The sequence below is a fragment of the Panthera uncia genome, chromosome E1 (genome assembly GCF_023721935.1).
Source record: "Panthera uncia isolate 11264 chromosome E1, Puncia_PCG_1.0, whole genome shotgun sequence".
Classification (NCBI taxonomy): Eukaryota; Metazoa; Chordata; class Mammalia; order Carnivora; family Felidae; genus Panthera; species Panthera uncia.
This window is the reverse complement of record NC_064814.1, coordinates 8,446,070-8,472,770: the sequence shown is the minus strand read 5'-3', so window position 1 is coordinate 8,472,770 and position 26,701 is coordinate 8,446,070. Positions and strand designations below refer to the sequence as shown.

General features: G+C 43.0%; 1 protein-coding gene across 2 annotated transcripts in view; it reads right to left on the bottom strand.

Moving 5' to 3' along the window:
- SKAP1 (src kinase associated phosphoprotein 1) overlaps positions 1–26,701 on the bottom strand; it is a 277,155-nt gene that overhangs the window by 9,428 nt on the left and 241,026 nt on the right. For both annotated transcript variants that reach the window (XM_049637518.1, XM_049637519.1), the window contains exons 10-11: positions 21,091–21,141; positions 13,269–13,369 (exon numbers count right to left, since the gene is read on the bottom strand). In XM_049637518.1, coding sequence (XP_049493475.1) covers positions 13,269–13,369; positions 21,091–21,141 — 152 coding nt within the window. The remainder of the gene's footprint in view (positions 1–13,268; positions 13,370–21,090; positions 21,142–26,701) is intronic.

Genomic DNA, 26,701 nt, shown 5'->3' with positions numbered 1-26,701 from the left:
GTTCCAACAAAAGGAAAGCACCACCCTCTAGGGCACAGATTCTTAAAATGGAGTCTGCGAACCCCTGGCCTGTCCACGGATGGACACGAAGGGATCTTTGAGTTCCTTGAAATTGGTGTAAAATTGTGTGTGCACGTGTACATGTGTCTTGTCCCTGGGGTGAGGTCCAGAACCTCTGTCAGATGCTCTAAGGGTTTGTGAACCCTCTACAGTTTATGAACCAGTGCTCTTGGGGGAAAATACAATGATCTCTCTGGCCTGGATCCACACTTTGGCCCAGTGTGGCCCTCTCCATCCACCCTCTCCCCAGCCTCCGCGTTTAAAAACACAGCGAAAGGAAATCAGGAATCCTTGTTCCTGCCATGCTGGCTTTCTAGGCTTCAGCCTTCCAGCTGCAGAAGAGTCTGTTCCTTCTTCTAAGGCTGACCAGGCTTGCTCATTCCTGCTAAGACACCGTCTTTCTCTCTCTTTTTTCTTTTATTATTGACATTTACTTGATGTACAATGTTATATTACTTTCAGGTGTACCACTAAGGCCCCATCCCTTTAACTGTGACTTAAAAGTTGTGCTGTCTTCTCATGGCTCTTGTTCAAAGCCACATGATGGCTTTGGGAACAAGCTGCTTGATGCTGTCTACCCTGAGAATGCTCCTAACAGAGATGTTCTCTGCTCACCCTGAGTTGGGCTTCGATAAGCCTCCATGGAACAAGATTCCCGGAAAATGTCTCACATTTTGTTCTTTTAACCATCAAAGTTCACTGTATCAGCGCTTGTAAGTAAGAGGATTCCTCTTCAAGAGAACAATCAGTCAGCTCCTGACATGAGAGATCGATAGGTACCTGATATATGTATGGGAAGGGCCAATGAATCACAGAATTATTGGTTTATGATTGCTTATTTCTTTTATCAGTGGTTCTGCATCTGACATCATCATAAGTAAAGATGGGAAATTCGAATTCCTAAGCAGAGTAGATCGTAATATCTCATGGTCAGCCAAAAACATCGTATTTTTACTCTTGGGTTGGCCCTCAATTTCTCTACTCCTTAAATCCAGCTTTGGAAATTTAATGCTTTCTGAGGATGTCATAAATTATTAAATAAATTGAGGGCTCTAACTCAGCGCCCTTCCAACTGCTGAGGAGAGCAAGGCGGGGGACAGGGATCGTTCACCAAAGACAAGCAGGTGCCTGCTTTGCAGCGTAAGAGACATTTTGCAGAAGGAAAAAGGAAGTGGTCAGTCAGGTGGACGGTGGATTCGTGATGTTGGAAGCTGTCAGAGGACTGACTGGAGCGCTCAGCGCTCCGCTGAAACCTTGGGTAGCTTGGCTGCCTCCCTGGGCTGTTTCAAACCATGGTTTAAGTTCTTGGCAATCACTTTCTCTTTTTTCCATTATTCAGGGTTTTGGTCTATAAATCAGAATAAGAATGAATTGTTAAATTTGTCTCATTTGAACCAGTTTTATTTATTATTACATTTCAGGGAACTTGCTAACCTGGAGGTTAACTGGGGAGGAGGGAGAGGTATGTGACAGTGTGAGAAAGGGGGCCCAGAAAGGCTGGGTGGTCAGCAACAGCAGGTGGGGGGGGCGCATGGTGACAACTGTACAGCTAAGAGTTGGTGTTCTGGGGAGGACTGTGTCAGCTAGATGGAGGGTCCGAGAGCCCTGGAAAGCAAAGGGGGAAATTCAGCCTCAAGTCTGGAGCTCATGTCCTAAAACTGGGTGTGAGTGGATAATGATCACGTCGAGGCCAGGCTGGTATGCAGGACCCGCGCACAGACCGGACATTGTTGATGACAGCGTGTGCAAAACACAGACTGTGCACGGCAGAAAAATCGTAAGCCGTGAAGGAAAGAGGGAAGGCGGGAAGAGAAATGAGAGGAAGACACACACGACTTGAACTTTGCCTAAAAGAGAGAGGAAGGATAAAGGGAAGGTAAACACTCCGCAGATGGGAGCAAACAAGGCGCCAAGTGCAGAATTCAGGAACAATAGAGACGGCAGCATTTCGGCGCTGATAGAATTGTGATACCATGTGAGACCGGCGTATTAATATGTATTCCATAAACTGTGCGGCTCACAGCTCTGCACCGCTCTGTTTTGCTCTGACCGCAGTACCAGCCTCAGGCACCACAACACAATTTGGAAACAATGTGACGGAAATGTTTAATCTGCTCGGCCCATCTGTGCTGCGTATTTCTCCAGATCTCCCTGAGAGAGGCGCCTTGAATCTCCACATTGCCTTTAATATTCTCCTAAATCACCTCCCCACTGCACTTCAAGGGCCATTGCTACAATATCACAGGTTCATCTAAAGTGCAATGGGGAGGGGGGGGGCAGGGGGAGAGGCGCAGGCCAGGATATTTTTTATTTTAAAATAATTTCCAGAGATCGTCTTTTCTGCTTCCTTAAAAAAAAAAAAAAAGAAAAAGAAAAAGAAGAAGAAACGTTATTCTACGATTGAGTAAGGTTATTGAGGTTGTTTGGTACAAAACAGGGTAGGATAGAGTGGAATCATTCTCCAAAGAATTATTTTTATTAATCTCGATTCCCTCAATTGGACTTGGAAGGGGGGCGAGCAGATGCTTGTTTTCTCTTATCTCTTTTTCTCGCACCTTGCGAGGGTGATGTGCTCATTTGGGGCTGGTGCCTTCTCTGCTTTATGCTTAACTCTGCCCTGCTCCACACAAAGCCATCTTGTTCAGGATAGGTATGCTCTCGGTCCCTGGTCGACTAAATGCCCTCACCAGAAAGGGACGCTGTCTGTGTTATTAATTTCAGCTTAAAACCTTAGGTTTTCTCTCTTAAGGTACAGATGTTGAGCATCAGATTTCTGCCTTTTCCCCACTTGATTCTGCCAGATTCAGTGACTTGGGGCGAGGGTGTAGGAAGCTGGGGTAGGTTTCGGAGAAAGAGGGGATGATAAGTCACCATGTTCCAGACCTTAGACAAATGAAAGAGAGTTGCACATCACCAAGAAAATTAGGATTCCTTTTGCTTTGTGAATTAAAGAAATGAATAATTTAATCCTCAAGATTGTTCCGGCGAGGGAAAGGCAACGTCCCAGTTGCGGAGCCCTACAGCCTGTCGGTGTGTTACATCATCTGCACACATAGGCGTTTCCATGACAACCGCTTATAGCTTCATTTCCTGGATCCCTCTAGGGGGTGTCACAGCCAGATCCACCTGCTTTTCACCCTACCCTCGGTGGGGTCATGGTAAGGTCGCCAGAATAAATGAACGCGGGTACTAATGATCTGTTTACTGCTGTTTATGCTCTGTGTGTGTCAGGGGCACGCACATTTAGAGAGCTCATTATGGTTGCAATTAGAATGCACCATCGCTAGATATTTAACTCCTTTTTCTTTTAAATTAGCATTTTAATAACATTCTTTGAGCAGAGAAACAAAATGACCATTTTTCACGGACAAACTTCTAGCTGTAGGTGCAACTTTAATGGCAAAGTTGTGAAGGGGAAAGAAGGGAGGGGAAAAAAAAAGGCCATTTTTACTACTTTCACCCTCCTCCTTACCAAAAGGATATTTTTATTTGCTTTCTAACACACTCAATTTCCTAAATTTGTTTTGAATCCAATTATTTTGGGTGGTTGAAAGTACCGCACTCTTGTTGGACGGAAATTAGCAGCGATTGAAATTAACTTTCTATGTGACCTGTGAAAGGGGCTAAAATAATTACAAGTGTGTATAAGAAACACTCTCTCCAAAAGACCTTTGCTGTAGGATCAGGCTGTGATCCGAGGATACCATTATTGGAATATCTTTACACAGCAATTGCAAGGGCTATTTTCTTTAAAAAGGTGATTGCAACGATTATTTCTGTTTTAAAATTCTTAGTATTGTCTTATAGAGGATAAATGATGACAAAAACTTGTCATTAGACGGAGGATAAATAAGCAGCAGAAAGAATGAAAATAACAGCACGGCATCATTTGCCCTTTAAAAATGGTGAGGTCTTGAAGCACCAAAAAGCAAGAGAGAGAGAGAACAGGAAAGATACAACGCAGAGACCTTGCCCAGCTCAGAATGTTCCATAAGGCACTGTGTTTTAGGAATCGGCCAGCACCTTTGCTAGGTGTTTACGGATGCTCTGTTTGTGGAAAGTACAGTGAAAAATAACAATTTGAATGTTTCGATTATCTTTCCCAGTCCGTTCCATTTTCGTTATTTATTTCCTATAAATCGGGACCTTGCTGAACATAATTCTACAGACAAGGAGGTGGATGGGACAGCCAATGTGAACGAGGAGATAGATGGTGGGTGCGTGTAAGATAGATGCTATGCGTTTATGAAAAGGAGCAGTATGTCTGCATGTGAACATTCACAAAGTAGAGCAAGCAAGCGTGTAAACTATAATGGGTATTTATAGGTGGGAAAAAAGGTGCAAGGAAGATTGTATGGGAACTAGCATACCGAGTCTGAAAAGGGGGTTGCTTTTTTCCTACCCTCTTGGAATCCACGTCCAAGTTCTGCTAAGATGTCCCATGCTTGCTGCGGCTCCAGTGAAAACTCAAGCCTTTCCATGACAACAGACGGGGGGCTCTCACAGCCAGAAGACTCAGGAGGTCAATAGTTGAAACGCAAGAGTTAGAAAGCGAGATCTTTATCGACATCAAAACAATCCCACTAAAAAACCCCAGAACGATAGGAGGAAAATATTTAAAGACACAGCAGGAAAAAAAAAAAAGAGCCTTTATAAAAATGCAGGTTTAAAAACGTTTATGCTGTTGTATCAGCCTAGTTGCACCTTAGAATCTGCCATTTCATAAATAAAATACGGATGGCATAGACTATAATTTGGTGATAGCTACCCCAGGACATATCTAGATGCACTTCTGTTATTTTAATTAAATACTGCATTATGGTTTGTGACAACTACATAGCTACAGCGTAAATGAATTCGGAATTAAAGTGTTACTTAGGCATCCAGTAATTTTTGTTTCATTCCTCAGTTTTACAAAGCAAATAGCTATAAAATCAAGATGTTTGTTCATTTACAGATGGAGCAGGATGGTTGTTGCTGGGTTTTTTTTTTCCCCCCTCCTTAATCCTCATGCACAGAAAGAAGACAGAGCTCAGAGTCTGGCTCCCAACACTCATAGCTTATGAGCCACATCACAAAGAAAAACACATCCTCTTGACTATAATGTGAAATGCTGAATATTAATTGCTGGTATTATGCTTATCTTTCTAGCCGGGTTCTGTCTTTTAACAATTATTCTGATGGGCTGCAGTCTTGCACTGCCAGGAGATTTTTCTCCTTTGTTTAACAGTTAAAAACCTATTTGATTTGATTTTATTAAAAAAGAATCTTAAAGTTCACAATGTTCCTTGGAAGTTTTAGTATCTGGAACTCTTCCCAAATACAGAATATTAGTGGGAATAGTGGGAACAGAGAAACTGCCAAAGATTTTTGCTAAAAAAAAATGTATATTTCTGCATCTAAATGAAAAAAAATATTTTTCATTCTGGCAATATTAATGTTTCCTTAATGAAACCGGAGAGGGCATTACAATTTGATATAATCAATTGGTTAGTTTAAATGTCACTTCACTAGCAAAATCATGAGAAAGGTTCAGAGTATTCTCATCTAACAGGCACAGAATTTTCACTCAAAATTAATATGGTAGAGTAAAAGGATTTTTGCTCAAATCTGAGGATTTAATTGTATCTTTAATGTGTCATATGTCAAGAAGAAAGTTTTTAAATAGCAAGTTTTCTGAAACCATTGTCTATTATTTCTCGTTTGAGGATCAATATAATCTTTTTATTAGCCCTTAAATACCATACGTCTGGCAGTGTCTGCTAATTCCAGCTTTTCTCTGTTCTCACCAATTGCCCCAAGCCCCCTCCCCCGCTAACTAATCCTATAAACTGCTTGGAAGTTACTGCCCTGTATGTTTGCAATGAGGTTATAATTGGCTTTTAATATTTTGCTAGTTGGGTGGGAGAGCTGGATCCATACACTACCAAGAAATGCTGGCAGGCAGAGGTTTGGGGAGGCTGAGCTCCTTTTGAGAAAATAATTACACAGAAACAAAGCTTTTGTGACTCCTTTTAAATAGAGCATCTCACCGAAATGTCATCCAGCCTCTTTGGCAGATTAGTGAGGAGTTTATTACTAAATCTCTGTCTAATAAACGTGCAGTTGACTCTGGAGGAGCCGCTTGTTATAATACTGGCAGTGGGAAATGGAGAGAATGTCACAGTTAAAGACACAAATTTTCCCCATAATATATTCGAATGGAAACCTCTGAATCCAATACTACATGGGCATATCTAATAAATTCACAATATTTCAGTCTCAACAGCCTTCACCGGTTAGTTTTAAAGATTTATGTGGTAAAAAATTACTCAGTGATGAATATGGTTTATTCTGTGCAGTATTGGAGGTATAAGGAATTAAACTACCGTCTTTAACAGTGAATTTATTATTACCTCTGTCAAAAGACGAAGGCTTTAACAGCATTTGTTATAAATTCACTGCAAAATAAATGGCTGGAATTTTTTTGCACTGGAGCTGGTAAAGCATCGGGCAATTCTGAGCATTAACCTAACCCTGCCATGGCTTATATGGTTCTAGGTAAACATTTCTGTCTGGGCCTCATAGTTAATTATCTGATTTGGGACTTTCCACCTGACTGAAAGGTGTGTGTGTGTGTGTGTGTGTGTGTGTGTGTGTGTGTAGAAAGTGAAGGCTCCTGTCCAGGACAACAGTTTTAGAGTAAGGAGAGTAAAGTGGAAAATGCCAATCTTACTCTCTTTAAAAAAACGGGTTTTACAATAAATGGCCAGAGTTTGGAGGATAGGGTTGATATGCAATTGGGGCTCTTGTTAGCAGGTTTATATGCATGCATATGCGCACACACACACACATACACACACACACACAGAGGCATCCTCTCCCTTTTGTCCTCTCTTGGAATGGGTGTCCCCTCATTTATAAAAATTACCTGGAAGGAATGAGGCTGCCAGGGTTTGTTCTAGACGATTGGTTCCTGTCTGGGGGAAAGGAATGGCCTCTACTGAATCTGACCGGTGTATGACCGTTGCCTTCCAGCTGACCCCAAATCCCATTCCCATCCTCCTGACTCTATAGACTCCCATTGGGGTTATTAATGAGAGAAAACACCACCATCATCATCATCTTCGTCATCACAGCACAGTGTGGACCTGCTTGTTAACATGAAATGGAGTGGTGGGGACAGGTTCTGCTTCTCTTTCGTATCATCATAAATAAGAAAAGATATTTTCCGATGGTATCCCCCTCACTCGCCCCCTTTGGTTGGGTCAGAGGTGAATAATTGCTCTTTGACAGGCATTGATCAGTTTCATCACACTGTTTGGGCAGCCTGTGCCCCAGGCCTATATTCTCCCCACTTACTACCCCTGCATTACCTCCCAAATAACCCGCCCATCCCCCCACTCAGCCAGGCTGAGGGTAATGGTGCCTGAGGAAGTCCTAAATGGACACTAGATGTCACCAAACACCTCCTTTCCCTCAGAGCCCTGAAATTTAAAAACCAAAAAAAAAAAAAAAAAAAAAGAAACCCAACCCTTCATTTAAAGCAATTGAAGGAATTAACTTCTCTGTTTTTATGAGGCTTGTTGTCACATTCAACTAAGCACACTTAGAAGAGCAAGTACGGCTGCCTTCAGATAATTTTTACAACATACAAATCTCTTCTGGAGGAGAGCGGGTCAAGGGAGGGGAAAAGGTCTACTCTCTTTAAGCAGTCCTTTGAGGGAGTGGGTGGAGAACACGGGGCTTTAAAAACCCTATTATAACAGACATAACACAGTCCAGGTGTGCCAGGAACAGACCCGCTGCATCCAGATTACAAGCAGCTGGGTTTGGAGCTAGGATCCAGCCTAATTTTAAGTAGCTTCAATCCCTCACTAGATGCTAAATGTCACTCAGGGCGACAAAGTCGGTCTATCCTCATCCTCATAAGGCCCAAAGCCTTTTGACAGCATCACGAGTGTGATGGTAAACTTCACTTTGCCTGTAAGGCTCTCTGTTTCCATGTTAACAGCACTGGCAGAGAACACAACAAAAGTGTGGTGTGTTTGGTCCATGAGAACATCTTCCCACCCCAGCTAAGCCACCATATAAATATAAACCTTCCGTGGTACCCAGCTGGTTGCTCCAAGGCCGATCGCCATGGGGTTAAGTAGTTGGGCAAATCTTTGAGGGGTCTAAGGCCAAGAACTGAGGCACAGCACATAAGCCCCAGAGATGTAGCCTACTGACTCAGTTTACCTTAAATAGAGGATCTCATTTAGGGACCTTGTCTCCTTTCTAGTCAATTGAGAAAGAGATTCTTTTTCTCTCTTTAATTTGCCCTTATCTGCTGGAGCATAGGAGGCTTAATTTTTTTTTTTTTTTAGATTTTATTTTTAAGTAATCTCCACACCCAACGTGGGGCTCAAACTCACAACCCTGAGATCAAGAGTCCTTCGCTCCACTGACTGAGCCAGCCAGGAGTCCCCAGGTGGGTTAATCTTTAAATGGGCGTTTACTGAAGTTCTCCCGCACAGCAGAACAAGCACCTTTAGTCCTTAAGAAAAAGGTTTCCCTAGTGAGAGACCTAGGAGCCAGTAAGAGAGTCACTTCTCTGAAAGTTGGGACTTGTGACTCATCTTATCCAAGTAGGGGCTTTGTACCTCCCTTTCTTCCACTTAAAATAAATGCCCATAGCAGTGCTGGTCCACAGAAGTCTTAGGGTCTGCAGATAAAAGGAACTAAGCCAGGGCACAGCGTTACTGCACGGAGGGTGATTCAGCACCTGCCCTGTCATGCCTGGTGCCCAGGCTGAATGGATTTTTGGAGTACACCTGTTGTTGAACCCCTGCCAAGTACTGATGGCCACTAACCCCCAAATCACTTTTCCCCGCTGTTGATGTTTGGAATGTCAGACAGGACTGAGCAGCAGCCGGCGTGTATTTCAAACACAGCAGATGGATTTTTATATTAGCTCCTATTTCATGTTCAGGCAGAGCGACCGCCACACTAAAACCGCAGCCTCAATGCTGCCGAGTTTGCTTCTGTGAGATTAATTCTGTGAAATTAATTGGGACAAGATTGAAAAGGAAATTAAAATGCAGCTGAGTGAACAGGCCTTTCAAACACCTTTTTCCTGCTCTATTCAAACTTGAATTCTGCGGTGGTCGCAGGCATCATGGGAAGTAATTTACGAGAGGCAGGCTCTCCGGAGCCATCGGTTACGTATGAGGAGACCTGCACAAGCGCCACAATCTGGAGCCACTGAAGAGCGCTAAACACCCCGCTGTGGCCTGAGCTGCGTCCCTGCAGCGGGTGGAAACGGAGCTCAGTTCTTGGACCAGAAAAAGCTGTTCGGAATATATCCGGGCCCAGAGAACATCCGCTGGACGCACAGATCGGCTTCGTTATTAAAATCTCCCTTCAATGTATTTTAAGACCCAAATTGGAATTCGGTGGATTAAGTGGGCACGAAACTGCATGGGGCCTAGGAATGGATGGCTGTGTTAGGGGAGGTCAGCAGGGCTGCTGCTGCCTGCGCCCTGTTAGTTACTGTTTCAGAGCTTGGATATGTGGCTCTGGCCTCTCATCCAACGAGAAGTCTGAACAGTCCATCAATTTTGTCAGTGACACAATCTCTCAGACCAGGAAAGGCTACGTGGGTTTCCGTGTAGGCCTCTGCACCAGATGGCTTTCTACTTCCAAGTAAGAAGCCTTTGTGCTTTTGAGTGTCTCTATGAAGAGTTCTCGGTGGGACAGGCTACCTGGTTTTCCTCCCTCACTTCACCAATAATTTACTGCACGCCTAGTATGTACCCCGTATTGACCCCAGCAGTTTACTTTATTGTTAGCGGAAAAGAGATGAATGTAATAACAGTTGCCTTTTCCTAGATGCCAGGTACTTCTTGACACACACTCTCTAGGGCAAGCATCAGAACCCCTATGAACGGAAGTTATTCCCATTTTTACAGATGAGAAAGCTGAAGATAAGCAGGATTGAGTGACTTTGCTCAGGGTCACGTAAGTAACTCATCTGTTACTGACCAGCTTCCTTAAGAATAGGACAGGTGATGGGTATTTGGTATCTTTCTTACCCAGCCAGTCATCGTCTCTGGAAATTTTATTTTAAAAAGGACAAATAGCTCTCTTTCTGGGATCATTCTTGCCTAAAGACCCTAACAGTCTCTCCTGGCCCTAGTGTTCTAGGATTCAAGGTTGGGTCATGTTTGGGCAACTACTAACAATAGCAGATGCCCAGGAATAAAGCCCCCACCCCACCCCACTTCCTCATCCAGGGTCCACTGCCTGTTCTTAGCCTGCTCCCACCAAGAAATACCAAGAAAAAGTATTTCTTTTCTTTTTTTAATATATCTTTTTTTTAAGTTTATTTATTTATTTTGAGAGAGAGAGAGAGAGAGAGAGAGAGAGCAAGCAGGGGAGGTGCAGAGAGGGAGGGAGAGAGAGGATCCCAAGCCGGCTCTGCGCTGCCGGCTAAGAACCCCACTCGGGGCTCAAACTCAGGAACTGTGAGAGCATGACCTGAGCCGAGACCAGGAGTTGGATGCTTAACTGACTGAGCCACCCAGGTGCCCCAACATATTTGTTTTATCATGCAAAGAGAGAGGGGAAAGCCAGAGGCATTTATGAGGGCCCAAAACAAAAGAGCTTATAATTGAAATTTTTAAATTCGTTTAATCTGAATACATGATTAAAGCTAAATGCATTTTTGTGTGGGATTTCTTTAGCAGTTTTGCGGGATCTGTCTCATCATGTTTACAACAGGAATGCTTGAGGTGGAAGGAAACTTAGAGGTCACCCAACACAACTGCCTCATTTTACAGGTGAGGAAACTGGTCGAGGCAAGCTGAGCTGCCCCAGTTGTGTCTTGTCTTATGTTTCTTGGGGGAAATAGACTTCTCCAGGTTCCTAAACCAGCAGGCCTTTCTTCCCTTAACAAAGGTTTTTCGGTCAGAGAGAAAAGTAACATGTAGATTTCTGGATACCATTTTTCTGGACTAACCTCGACTTGAGTCAGTTCTTTTCCTCCAGGTGTGAGAGGCAGGTTGCAGAGGATAACTGATTCCAACAAATCAAGCCGGTTGGGGTTAAAGTGGAATGAATTTAGGATTCATATGAGAAAAGAAAATTGCGGAGGTTAAGAGTTATTGAAGGTCTGAATAGACAAACAGCTAATGGTAGAGGGATCTCCTTTCCTATCTGTCTGAATTGTTTCATTTGTGCTTCTTAGAGGCAAGGGAATGGATTGGGTGGCCTTTTAAGGTTCCTTCCTGTCCAAGGACTGTTATTGAGTTAGGTGATATAATAAAGGTAAATCCAATCCGAAATGTTCCCCAAGCCAACGTTAAGTGGAATGAAGCTTTATGAGGGAAACTCCAGTTGAGTTTCTAGCTTCTCATTTCCTCCTCTGACATGCAGGGATTAACAACATGGAGAAGGGAGGCAGCTGGTGTGGCTTTTGGGGGGAGAAATGCGCTACAACAATGGTAAGGGATGAAAATAGACTTACAACCCTCCAAAAGATGGAGAAAGAAACCAGACAGAACCAGAACAGCAACGTATTCTCCCTGAATCAAACTTTGATATATTAGCTTTCCGTGAGGGAGGAGGGGGAGGGGGATTGGTTAAAAAAAAAGCTAGGGGAGGCTCTCCATGTTCTTTGGTATCTCTTAAAAATACAACAGCCGTGGTAACTGCAGACAGCTCTGTACTGCAGGGAAAGTCACCCCACAGCCCCTTCTAAATGGAGGAGAGGGACCCCCAGTGAGAAGCCATTAACAAAGGCAAAAAAGACATGCAAAACAAACAAAATAATCATGACCGAGAGAGAAGGCCAGCAGACAGTCTGGCTCTGTTCTCCCCCCTCCTCCTGCTGCAGGCACCTCAGACAATGTAAACAGTTAATTTGTTCACCTGCAGGCTCTGGGCAAACAGAGGCCTGGTCACACCTGAGTGGATAACTCGATTACCCCTGTAATGCCAGCGTGGTAATGTACACAAATTCTATTACAAGGCAAACCTTGCTTTCGGGCATTTGAAATACCAATCAGGCCAATGTCCACTCCCGTCTTTGCTTCCAATTTATTCTTGGTGTATTGGAGCTGCACCAGAATGGCACCAGGATAGCACTGAATTAGGGCCTGGAAGAAATCACTAGAAGATTGTGATCTCAGTCAGCAGGGCTTGCAGGCTCCCTACTCTTCTGCAAAAGGTTGGGGTCTGAATTTGGTCCTCGTTCTAAGGGGACCGGTTGGAAACACTCAAAGTTACGTTAAGTCAGCCCAGTCTGTTTCCTTAAGGCCCTTATGGTATATTTCAAATTGAGACAAACCCTTGGCCATTGATAGAATAAAGATAAGTGGCAAACGATGAGTTAAAAATACAATGGGTTTTCAATTTGCCTTTACGGAATCCACACACTAATTAAAGAGCAAGGTGTGTCTATTCCAAAAATGTGTTTGATTGACCTCATAAAGAACTTTTTAGGAAGTTATTTCAGGGACAGAACCTATTTCCTTAGCTCACGTATATAGAATATGTATAATCTTTCTTTATAAAGATGATGCTACTGATCCCTCAAACAGTAGCCTGTGAGTTCTGAATTTTCTTCACATTAGTGATGGATCTGCGATAATCTATCCTTTTACTTTTTCCTAATTCTTTTATGATCAACAACACTATCTGTGAGAGGGTTAGTTGGGGCTAGGGGTTAGTTAACTTTATGACTGAGGAAGAGAATAAAGTTAGCTGGCCCTTGTGGGGTTGGATTCACTATCTTGACCTTATCAACACTTGCTCACACCAGTTGAGCCAACTAGCTCTGAACTCATCATTAGTATACCGCAGTCTTCTTTATCTGTAAATGACATAAAAATGTGGTTTACGGAGCCAGAATGTTTTCAAGAGTATTAATACAGTAATAAATTATGTACATAATGATGACCTTTTAAGCACCATAAGACCCTAAAAAGAATACATTTGATTGGCATAGTTTTAGTGTTATGTCTACTTTATTGCATTTTTAAATTTGAAAATTAGTTCCTGAACCTGAATTTTCAATTAAGCTTTTCCCTAACAATTATAAATCAGTGGGAATTTATGAGTGAGGGAGACATATAATACACACGAGAGAAATGTATGACATGGAATGATTCTGTAGTTATGGTGACTACATCATCAAGAATGAAAAAATTGACTTTTGATCCAAGCCCCACACTCTATGTCCTTACCTTGCTCAGAATGTAGATGAGGTCACCCCGTTGGAAGGATAGTTCATCTGGCTGGTCACCATGGCAATCCCATAGGCCCTGGTAATAATTGGTATAGTCCACTGATCAAAGAGAGGAGAAATCAAAGTTAAAAGGACTCTGTCTTTTTCCATAGAGTCCACATTTTTGCTGCAAATGGAAACCAGAGTTCTGATATTGCCCCTAGGAAACCTAAGATTCAGAGGGGTTGGGATGAGATACAGCCAAACACTCAGCATGAGCAAAGGACTGTGGGAAAAGGAGATCATTAAGTAACATTAAATATTTACAGATCACCCTTAGTCAGATGCTATTCAACAATATGACAAATACATTCATTTATTAATAAAAGAAAATCAGGCAGGTAAGTTTTTGCTTGGTTTGTAAATAAGCAGTGCAGAGATTTCCTGCCAGATATTTTTTTGATCCAGGGCCTCTAAACTATCCAGTGCTTCTCTTCAATGTGCATTTCAAGGAATGGGATAAATCTCCGACTTTTGCCCGTTTACTGAGAGGCTGAGTCAGCCCACATGCATCTGTATCACAGTCTCCCATGTGGGTCTCTTCTGTTACACGGGAAACTTCATCCTGGGCGCTTCCCACCCAGGTACTATATGAGGTAATCCCCAATAAATACGGTTACGAAGAGCCCAGGCTTTAAGTGGAACCAAGGGGGTGTCTCATCCATTACAACTAAATTCTGGGTGGGCTGGCCCTTTTCCAGCATCTCATTTGTAGACCCTGAACATGTCTGCCAAGATTTATCTGCAAACCCCCAGGGGGACAGAAACCAAAGTGATCTGCATTAAAAATGAAAGCAACTGAAGATGACACACCAAGCTTTTGAAGCAGCTGGGGAGATTTACTGGGCTTCTCAGCAAGACTAGATGGCAGTGATGCCACAGGACAGCCATTGATTCTTAGCAATGAAGAATCTGTATTGATCTTCTTCTACCCGGAAAGGTTAAACACTAGAGCACAAAGTGGGAGAGGATCTGGGGATTTGAATGGCAGGAGAGCTAATGCCCACCAGACCAGGGATGATGTGGCCGCGCTACCGTTCCTTAGGATGCTATGCGTGAGCGCTGTCAGCAAGACACCCACCAAAAATGAGATTCTTATTGATGGCAGTCGGGAGTCCTGGCTTCTGATGAAAGCCCAAGTGACTTTTGGGCACCCTATTAGCACCAGTTTCTACCTTTCCCTTCATTTGTTTTGACCCTCCCGGGAGGAAGGATAGTGCTGGTCCCTGAGGATGAGGACAGGTGGAGGAAAGCCAGGTGGGCGGTGCGGGTGGGCGGAGGCCCTGGCTATGTTTGCTTCTTAAAACGCTCATTCCTCGCTTACCAGCAGTTCAAACAACAAAGGCACAGGAGAACCAAATCCCTGTATGTCTAAGAACTTTAGTAGGAACCTTAAAGTGCGCAAAACTCGAGGAGGGACAGAGCTATGTAATTAAGGCTCGGATATTGCAAACAGAAGTAAAAATGTTAACCATATAGAAATCAGGCATGTTTCCCTTTACAAAGATGATTGTTTATATATGCAGTAGACGACAGAGGGCACAGCTACACTGGAAACCACAGAGTTAAGAACGTGTTTGGAAGAAAAATACACTGCGAGAAAAATGCTAACTATTGGAAAGACAAGGCATGTGTTTTGGGGGATACCAGGGCATGGAATAATAGAGAAATATCAGTTCCTGAAGAATGAAAATAGTTTTCTCAGAGGATATATTAATGTATTTTTTAGTCATAATGGAGTTGATTAATCACCTGAAGATTTGGACAGAATTATAAATGAAAAGTATATTGACATCAATATTCTTCATGCATTTATATATTACAGAGAAAATGATTTTATAAGAAAATGTTTTTATTTTTATTAAAAAATTTTTTTAATCTTTATTTTTGAGAGAGAGAGAGAGACAGAGTGCAAGCCGGGGAGGAACAGAGAGGGAGACACAGAATCTGAAGCAGGTTCCAGGCTCTGAGCTGTCAGCACAGAGCCCAATGCGGGGCTTGAACTCACAGACTGCGAGATCATAACGTGAGCTGAAGTCAGACGATTAAACCGACTGAGCCACCCAGGCACTGTCCCCGACCCCAATTTTTTTTAAACTTTATTCATTTTTGAGAGACAGAGAGAGCCAGAGTGCGAGTGAGGGAGGGGCAGAGAGAAGGAGACACAGAATCGGAAGCAGGCTCCAGGCTCTGAGCTATCAGCACAGAGCCCTACTTGGGGCTAGAACCCACAAACCGTGAGTTCATGACCTGAGCCAAAGTTGGATGCTTAACTGACTGAGCCACCCAGCTGCCCCTATAAAAATAGATTTTTAAAACGCAACTTGACATTTCTGAATGGTAAGAAGGCTAACAAAGTTGTCTTGGCTTTTTCTGGGCTAGCAGATGGTCACTGTGGGGTACTGTTCCCCATGTGCCTGGATATGGGATAACTCTTAACATTATGAGTACTTTTTGGGTATATATGTAAACATCGATATTGGACACATAAGACACCAGGGAAGAATACCTGGAAAAAGATCTATTCTAAAAGCACATGGAAAGCAAGAAGCTAGGAGGAAAACAAAAGCCTTCCAAGAACAAATATAGAAAATGCCCCTGGTTCTTCAGAAGCTAAAGGCTAAAAGAAGATAGAGCTCAGGGATCCAGCAGATAGTTTACCCAGCCCAAGAATCAGAATTGGCAGAACTAGCACCATAAAAGCAGAGCTTTGAAAAATAAGCAGAATGAAGAGCTAGATATGGGGAGTTGCTCCCCAAACAGAGGTATTCTGGTACTGGGAAATCAGTGAGGAGGAACGCCTTAGCTGGACGAGACTGGGCCGTGTGCGTGCAGACATCCCGTTTGACGTATGTGTGACTCACCTTTATGTGAATGTGTGCACACGACCTCACTACATTCCTTCTTTGGCATTCAACAGACACATACAGTGCACTTACAAAGTGCCGGGGACGGTGCTCAATGCTGGGAATTCCGCACTGGCCACACACAGAGTCCCTGCTCTTAGGCTGCCGTCCAGGTGGGGAGGCACCGGGACACAAAGAGTCGCACAGATATTTACTTATTTATGATTGTGATAGGCCTTCCAAGGCAAAGCTGAGGGTGCTGTGTATAATAGGGAAGCTAACCTCATGGAAGGCTTCCCAGAAGCTTTGGTTGTGTTATAAAAACCTGACCAAGAGTGGGTAGAGGTAAGGCGGAGGAGGGCTTCATTCCTGCTGCTTTGCCTCAGGAAGGCCTGGGAGGCCTGGAAGTTTGCAGGGCCAGTCCAGCTTCTCCCTAAACTTGCTCAGGTCATTCTATAAACGAGGGAATGCATGAGGAGGCTTTGATGTCTTTAGATCAGTGAGGAATTGGGAGCCTGAGAGGGAGGATTTCCTCTGTGGGCTGGACCGAGGCTCCTTGAGGGTTACATTACTCTAGCAGCAGTCTGAGATCAGAAATGGTGCAGCATTCTGACCATTTAATTAATTCAAAGCATCCTCATGCTCATTTTGGGGACATTATTCCATCTAATTATTTTTTTTTTCCAGTCTGTCCATTTGGAATGAAAAACAAAAGAATAAAGCTTAATGCCAGCATTTCTCAACGTCTCTCCAAAAAAACGTAACTCTGCACTAAATAAAGCCTGGTAATTCAAAAGCAAAGCACTAATATATTCAGCATAAAACAGACAGAGGACCTAGAGCAATAATGACACCACTAATAACTAAAACAGTTATAACAATTAACAACAATTACAATGATAGAGAAGCTAATGGGTATGATCACTGCATTTAAATTGCTAGCAGAGCTGAGAAGGACTTTTTCTAGAGAAAAAAAGGGGGGGGCAGCATCTTATTTTCTTTACCCCACCTAAGAGAAGCTAAGCTCCCAGCAAACAAAATGTCATAGGAAGAATAGTGACGGTCTAAGTTTACAAACATATTGTGTTTTTCTCTCTTCTCTAGGTGTTTGTTGCAAAGCATTTGTCATTCCACACCAAGTTCTTTATAACCAGTAATAGTCATTTCTCCTGTAACTGAAGCCAGGTTGGTACTACTGTTGACAGACTCAGAATTTGAAAATAAACCTCTATGATGTGGAGAGTTCTAAGGTAAAAGGACCAGGATACCTTTCTGCCTCTCTTCCTCCTTAGGAAGGGCAGAACTTGACTGTGTTCCTTCCAGAGTTCAAATGTCACCTTGGGCTTTTGTTTGGGAGACACTGGGTAGCTACAGAATTCAAACTGTGAACAAGGAAAAGAGGCTAAAGGCAGGTCAGCATGTTGTTTACATTCACTTGATGAGCCAAAGGACTGTGCTACTGAGGCCTGGCAGTGGGTGCAAATACTCAGCAAATTATGGAAACAAGAGACAGAATGAGAAGATGGATAGAGCCCGTCCTTGCTAGACCGTGGGTAGGTGAGAAATGGGCATAGAAGGCTAAGGCAGTGACCCATTGGAAGAGACTTGAATATTCTAAGCCAGGCCGGATAAGCCCACCATGTTCATTCAGCCCACCAAAGCAGACTCAGTCTGACACCGTATTAACCATTTCAGAAGGAAAGGTATAAAAAAATCTGCCAAGTTCCACTGACGATGATCCCAGAACAGGAAGAGCAACTGAACATTGCCATTTGCTTGTTTTCATGGCCATTTAACCTTGAGTTTTGAAGTCACTCTGGTCCTTAATGTTGTAAGTAGGATCTTGAAGTGGAGAACATCCACAGATCCTGAGTTTCATCTCCTACGCTCCTTTTATTGGGCCAAAACTGTAGCTGGCTGGTGATCAACTCACATTTGGCCTTGGGAAACAAGCTTCAAAAAGTAAGAGCTGCAAATACCTCTGTGGCTTCCTTCAGTTTCTTTCATGTGATCACACCATTAGTAGATGCTAACATGGAAAAAGTGTCTCAGAAATGGAAGGTCATGAGTGACTGCTTTTCTGCCCTGCGGAAATTACTACATAGGGGCTCCTTTTTTTGGCTGACTTTGCTCATGATTTTAGAGTGAAAACAACTGTTTCGAGATCTTTCTTGGTCAGATATTTGATGTACTTAAGAATGAGCTGTGCCTCCAGCTTGGCTTTTTATTTGGCATGGCATACCCAAGCCAAAGGCCGGTAGTTTTCATATAAGCAGCACAGGATGAGTTTTATTTTTGGTTACCTGCACACTGCCTTCTCATGATAGGGAAGGGAGATAAACTCTCATCACGGAAGACACTTAGTGTTAGACTGTTAGGCTGATGGGTTGCAATTTAGTGAGAATCTGAGGTGCTGAAGAGTCACTCATTAAAATAACCCTGTTACTAACAGTCATGCTGTAAACTGAGCTCTTTATAGATTGAACAATCAATACGACAAGGCTGTGATAGATTTTCTAGGTAACAGAATAAAATAAAAGAAATTACATCTTACAGGGTCATTAACACCCAATGAGGATAAACTGAATTCCTTTTTTCCTCCTCTTCTGATAAGATCTAGTTGGGCTTTAAAAATGTTAGCAATTCCATTATGGGAAAGCACAGCGTTTCTGGGAATAGGATCTCTGGAAGAGTTCTGGAGAAAAGTATGTGGATTTTAAAGGTCATCCTGCTAGTCATGGTATCTTTTAGGAGAAAAGTCATCCCACTCCCCCCCACCCCCCAAAGACATGTGACACCTGAGAAAAACTAAGTGAAGCAAACCTGTGTAGCTTGTCTATTACATAAGAGTGCACACTGTCCTAGAATTCCCTTCATATTCCCTAGAATATGCCTTCAGGGGGCTGCCCACCCTTCCCTTGGACCTCTATGTTTTATTGTTATAAAGCTAAGAGATGCCATTTGGATGCTCCGTATTTGTCGCCATTTCTATAGCTCCTTTGGAGAAAAGGCACTGTATAAATTCAATAAATAAATAAGTAAACACAAATAATAAAAATTCCTGCCTCAGATTCTGCAGAGAGAGCAAAAAGTCCTCCTCTGTTTTTTAATCACTAAGTCACCAATCATTATAACTGGTGGGAAGTATAAACATAAACCATGGAAGCATATTTAGAGCTCACTACACTTTAACAACACCTATTTTGGAGGCAGGAAGCATGAGGAACAAAAGGTTTTTTTTTTTTTTTCTTTTTTAAACCTACTTGAATTAGAGCCATTGGAACAGCTAAGAAATAAACCTTCTCTCACCATCCCCCCACCCAAGACAGAGCCTCAGAAAGAAAGGTGGAAAGAGGAAATGGGATGAGGGAGGAGTCTGAAACTGAATTTCAAATGTTTATTTATTTTTGAAAGAGAGAGAGAGAGAGAGAGTGTGAGCAGGGGAGGGCAAAGAGAGAGGGAGAGAGAGAGAATCCCAAGTAGGCTCCATGCTATCAGCACAGAGCCTGATGCAGGGCTCAATCTCAGGAACCGTGAGATCATGACCTGAGCTGAAATCAAGAGTTGGACACACAACCTACTGAGCCACCCAGGTGCCCCCTGAAACTGAATTTTAGACTTTTGCTAGAGACTGCTGCTTCCTGAATGGAGTTTAATATAAAGTTGGACACAGGAAGCTTACAGTTTTCCACCCCGGCCTGTCCACATTAGCTGTTTTTCCTGCACTGATGATGGGAGTTGATTGAGAAAAGGCATGGAACATAGATTGGTCAGAAAACAGATTTTCTGTTGGAATTCTGCACAGCAAGTAGGAAACAGTAGAAAATGGGTTTCAGAACGGACTTCATTATACGTGTTAATTATTATGAAGCGCTTACAGAGCCACACTAATCCCGTACCACCCTTGCCCCAGTTCTTTCTTTCTCTCCTGCTTTGGCACATGACTTCTGATGCCGTCTCTTCACTGTCTTTTCTCTCCCTGGGAGAAGTTGGGCACTTAAATGAAGTTAGGTCCTTCACTAAGCCTGTTACGTATTCACTTCCCATAGAACATGAACCTTAGGAGAAAGGGGCCTTGCTGAGTGGGTAATGAAGAGAAACAAAAGGCACAAGAAAGGAAGAGAGAGGAGAATGGGAAAAGGAAGGGCCAGGGAAATGGAGAGGGACCAGGGAGGGAAAGATGGAAAGAACTCGTAGGCTTAAGACTTTCATAGAATCTCTAAGAAAAAAAAAATCAGCTAGTATCCAAATCAGCCACAATTTAGGCTCTGCTGATGGGATGAATGTCCTTGAGGTGGCCTTTGTGATTCACATTCCTTTACTGACAAGGACGGAATAGGTCCTTGGTCCACTTAAGGAGGCTTTAGAGGGGCATCTGACCTTAAGAAAAGATGGGCTCACTAACAGCCTAAAGCATGGTTAACAGTCTGGGATGAATAAGATGTGATTTTGTATTCAACAAACCTGTTACATATTCATTTCCAAATGTGCCTGGAATCAAAGCAGGCCATCAGAAGTCAGCATCACCAAGCAATTCTATCCTTCACCCCATGTTCACTTTCCAGATCTGACACATTTCCATTCCCCTCTGAACTCGCAATCTCCGGGCCTCTCAGAGAGGAGACATTTCCATTCTTTCCATTCCCAATCCTCTGATCTCTTAAAGATGAGGCAATTCTATTTTCACTGTACTGATTTAGGAAATACTGATAGGAAAAAATAAATATCTGCTTTGGTTTCCTACCCTCTGTCGGATAAATCTTAGCTGTTCTGGGAACATTAATTAAGGTGAATGGGTGGCTGCTTTTAAGGTTGAGATATTTCCCTATCCAGTCATCTTATTTGGGGCTTCTGAGGCCGACACACCAGCACCCTCTTAATTAGTGAAGCCCAAGCATCCTACCCAGTGCCTATATATCTGCGAAGCTCTCATACCTCCTTTATGTGGAGTCCCATTCTCATCCTCTTCCAGATCGTGCTCTTCATCTGAGGGGATAAACACCAGCAGCATTAGCAATTAGTGGTCAAGTCTTATACTATTTATGCCAACGGGGGTCTTCTTTTTCAGAGCTCAACGTGCTCTTTTCAAGCCACTAATTGGTCTTTTATTAAATTGTTTTTTTTTCCACATTTTTATTTATTTTTGAGAGACAGAGAGAGACAGAACACAAATCGGGGAAGGGCAGAGAGAGAGGGAGACACAGAATCCGAAGCAGGCTCCAGGCTCTGAGCTGTCAGCACAGAGCCCGATGCGGGGCTCGAACTCACAGACTGTGAGATCATGACCTGAGCCGAAGTCGGACGCCTAATTGACTGAGCCACCCAGGCGCCCCTCTTTTTTTTTTAATAGTTATCTCCCATCTTAAAATTGGCCCTTCTCCTTCCCTCCTCATTTATTTATTCATAAACATTTTTAAGTGCTCACTATATGCAAAGTGCTACGGTAGGAACTGGAGATTGCTGCAGTGGGTAAGACTGGCGGGGTCCCCGTCCTGTGGCGTTTCCAATCCACTGGATTATTCAGGCACTAAATATCTCTGTCATTGAAATCTTAATCCTTTCCCTCAAGCTCTTTCTCCTCTCCTTCTAGAATTCTCTTCTAAATGTCTTGTCTCTTTGTAAGTGTAAGCATCCAGACTTACAGTGTGTGTGTGTGTGTGTGTGTGTGTGTGTGTGTGTGTGTGTGTATGTGTAGCTAAGCATGTGTTTAAACCCTCCATGATTAATTAGTCCTTAATGGATCAAGTTTTGTTCAGCTGTAGCAGAACCTGGTCATGTAAGTAATTTTATGTTCCTAGTACTTGGGGCTTGTAGTTATCTTTTTACTGTTGTTATTTAGCCTGCCTTGTTCATTAGAGTGTAAGCTCCTGAGGGCAGTTGGAATGGTCTTTTAATTAATTGTTGCAGGTACACAATGGGTTCTAAGTCAGTGCTATTGTCTAACTCTGATCAAGTGTTTATATGGTCAATGTCACCACATGATTGGCTTGTTTCTTGCCCTCATTAACCTGTTTCATCTCATACTACCTGATAACATGGGAATTGGGCCTTTAGAAAGAAGGCATGAGCATCAGAATCATATTAAGCCATTTTATACGTGGAGTAAAATGAGCAAAAATACAGTTGCTCTTCTCCTTTTCATCACCTCAACTCCCTCACACACACATACACACTCTCTCTCTCTCTACCCCCCCCCCCCCCACCACACACACATACACACATGGACACACACACACACGCACACAATGAATGGGGCATAATAATTAACATTTTGAGGGCTGAAGACTTTGGTTTTTTTGTCCACATATACTTTCTCTCCCTGGGAGTTGGGGCACTTATCTGACTGGTTTCCCCACAGTTATGCCACTAAATGAAACTTTGGAGGAGATGGCTTGGGGACAGTTCCTTTTGTTTTATTTATTATTTATTTATTTATTTTTTTTAACGTTTATTTATTTTTGAGACAGAGAGAGACAGAGCACGAACAGGGGAGGGTCACAGAGAGAGGGAGACACAGAATCGGAAGCAGGCTCCAGGCTCTGAGCCATCAGCCCAGAGCCCGACGCGGGGCTCGAACTCACGGACCGTGAGATCGTGACCTGAGCTGAAGTCGGACGCTCAACCGACTGAGCCATCCAGGCGCCCCCCTTTTGTTTTAAATATAAGTTTTACAGAGCAATTTGAATTCTGGTATGTCAGAGTGGGGGAAGTAAATTCTAAGCTCATGAGTAAGAAGAAACAGCACAAAAGTATATGAGAGCACTATAGAACATTAAAGAAGTAACTGATTTCGCATACAAGATGGATGATATGGTTTCCATGCAAAAATAAAAATTAAGGGATTGGTATTCTGGAGAAATGAGTCATATGTCACCAAGATTAAAAAAAGTACCAGGGTCGCCTGTGTGGCTCAGTCGGTTAAGCGTCCGACTTCGGCTCAGGTCATGATCTCACAGTCTGTGAGTTCGAGCCCCGCGTCGGGCTCTGTGCTGACAGCTCAGAGCCTGGAGCCTGCTTCGGATTCTGTGTCTCCCTCTCTCTCTGCTCCTCCCCTGCTCATGCTCTGTCTCTCTCTGTCTCAAAAATAAATAAAAACATTAAAAAAATTAAAAAAAATACCATACACATAACCTATATTTGCCTTAAAAGATTCCGTGGGGAAAGATCCGTGGGGAAAGAACTCAGCTCTTCTTACCTTCACATATGGCTTCACAGCAGAGAATTTCCTACTTCCCACCTGTAGTGCTCCCTGTCCCTCCCCCATCTCCCCAGGAGGGATAAAGATGTGAGATAATGGAGGAGTGAAATCAAATATCGGAAATAGACCATGCTGAAATAAATCACGTTAAACATCATTCTTTGCACATTGTCTTCCTATCACTTGCCCACTTCCTTCCTTCTTCTGCTGTGATGCTTTTCCTTTTTGACATGGGACCAATTTCACAGGATTGAAAACGCTAGAAGAAGAGTTGGTGCGGTGTCCGTTCTTGAGATACCCAATGATTTGGACAGGGAGCATCTCTTCTGCTGATAACCAAACAACTCAATCACAAAGACCAATAATTTGCTGTGCTTAGGCACTTTTGCGGGGAGGGTTTATTCTACCTCTGCTGTCTGTGCACAGATGTCTCTTCCTCCCAATTCTAATCAATGTAAATTGGGTCAGATCTCCGCTGTGAATTACAAATTGGATCCGAAGTTGGAGGGTCACCGTGCCTGTGACTCCACCTCCTTCCCACCACCATTAGATGGGAAGCTACACCAAAGATCTTTTCTAAATAAATCAGACTTTATTGTAAAACTCGGCCACTGACGAGACATAACCTCATTAGCATTGATTTTAAAATAAATTATTGAAAGTGGCTTGCCTGCTCTTTGCATTTGTAAAATAGGAGAATGTAAATGTATTTGCAATGATAAAAATGAAAACTAAACTTGATTCCTTTACCCTTTCAGGCAACAGCACTTAATCTAGTCATGATACAAAAATGGGAAAAATAAAAATCTGTTCTACGCAGTTCAGTTCCAGACCAGATACTCTGATTTCCATTGCGCCTGTGGAGTCACCTAGAAAGAAAGCAGAACGCTGGCCATAGATCTTGTATATCATTCGCCACCATTACTAAGCTCTTCAGTGATGGATGGGGATGGGGAAGCTCTAATCCCCACATCTGTTCTATCTAACGTTGACCTTCCCGGGTGGCTGAGAGTGGGCTCAAGTCAAGAAGGCTAGCTACCGATGTGAGAGGCTGGGTGCTGTGCCTTTGAAAGTGTGAGTATAGAGGTATCATCAACATAGTGGAGGCAAATGCTCTCTCTATAGCTGGTTGTGAAAGGCAGAACCTCTCAGCACCTTCCCAGCTGCAGGGGGGCGGGGGCGGGGGACAGCACAATACAAACAGAGAGGCATACACTTTACCTCTGGTCCTTCAACCAAATCAAACTGGCATCCCTCAAATGCCAACGCTGAGAAAACTGATTTCATGGCAACAGAAAGAAATGTCTCTTTGCTCACGAAAGAGGGTGGGTTAAACAGCTAGATTTCTCATTTTTTTTTTCCATCTGTAAAATGAACCTATCATTTTAAAGAGATTATTTTGAAAAAAAATTTTCTTTAGGCTAAAGAGCTTGTTGAACTTCTTTATGAGAATATTAGTAGGCATTCTAGTATTACATCTACTGGAATACATCTTCATTTAAGAGAGAATTAAAATTTATGTGCTAGCTCAACTTTAAACAGTAATAGATTATAATGGTCCTTGCTCCTAACAGGGCATATGGGACCCCAACCTTACATAGGTTTTAAACAATTAACCTCCGAAGATTACTGTCCACTTATTACGTTAAATGCTCTACTTGATTCCCAAATATCTCATTTCAACTGGGAAAACAGTTGAGGAAGATTCTGTTAGTTGTGTGAACATGTAAGAGAACCATGGGGCATCACAAATGAGCATCAGTATCCAGAGAGTTGATTTCAATCAACAGTCTTGGCACAGTGTCAGGGACACTAATGAGAGGCTGAAAAGAACAGGACACTGACTCCACCGTGGAGGTGCAGAGAGGGGCTGGCTTCCCATGACACCTGGCTCCTTTCTGAAGCGCTGCTGTGACACCGGCTTAACTGAGAATAACATTAAAAAAATGACTGGATCAGAAAGAGGGAAACCACTTCCCCCAAACAAAGCAAGGTGACAGAAGCTTAAAAAATGCCAAGTGTATCAATGTGCAACCAGATGTCAAGGTGCTCTGGTGACAGACGCAAGAGAAATGCAGATAGACTCAGGGTATAAAGAGAACGTGCAGGAAAGTGGAAATAGAAACCACTCCATGGCATGCACAGATATGCTATAAATCTGTGGGTGTTATAGCACCTCTTCAGACAATGCGGAAAAAATGAGCAAGATGCTAATAACACACTTAATCCTCTGTTGTATAGTTGGTAATCTAAACTGTTACTTGAAAATATTTGCATCCTATCTCTGTGGTATGGGTCTTGATGTACAAGATATTAAATCCAATTTGCGCTAACAGCAGCAAGTGGAATGCGCTGAATTTAATTCCACCAATAATAATTGAGCACCTACTAATTGGAGGAGAAAGACCTGAATATAAATCACCGTGGTAAAGGCTAAGACGGCACTCAATTCCTGTTGAGTATCTGGGGGGGGGGGGTGTCACTAAGGAGACATGTTTTAAGCAGAATGCGTAGGGGGGCTTCATAGGGTGAACTCAGGGAGGATATTCCAGGTGAAAAACAAAACCAAACCAAAAAGTCAGCATGATTCTGGTGCTGGTCATGGTCATGATCATGGTCATGTTCTGGTTTTGGTGCTGGTCAAAGAGCCCTTGTGGCTAGGGCCCAGTGTACATAGGAGTGAGAGAGAACCCGGCCAGGAAGATTAGGCCTGATGATGGCATTGATGCTTTGATGGAGTGTTGCTTTTCTTTGAAATTGAAAAATCTCTTCTTCATAAACTTTGTGGTTTATTTATTTATTAAAACAATTGTTTTAATTTTTATTTATTTATTTTTTTGATGGGGGGGGGAGGGACAGAGAGAGAGGGAGTCACAGAATCTGAAGCAGTCTCCAGGCTCTGAGCTGTCAGCACAGGGCCCAATGTGGAGCTTGAACTCATGAACCGTGAGATCATGACCTGAGCTGAAGTTGAATGCTTAACATACTGAGCCACCCAGGTACCCTGGTTTTCTTTTTTTAAATGTTTATTAATTTATTTTGAGGAAAAGAGTGTGTAAGCAGGGGAGAGGCAGAGACAGAGAGGGAGGGGGAGAGAGAGGGAGACAGAGAGAGAGAGAGAGAGAGGGAGAGAAATAGAGAGAGAGAGAGAATTCCAGGCAGGCTCTGCACTGAAAGTGCAGAGCCTGATGCAGGGCTCAATCCCACAAACTATGAGATCATGACCTGAGCCAAAATCAAGAGCCAGATGCTCAACCAACTGAGCCACCCAGACACCCCTAAACTTTGTGTTTTTGGTGTCTGTTTTCTTTTCTTTTCTTTTCTTTTCTTTTCTTTTCTTTTCTTTTC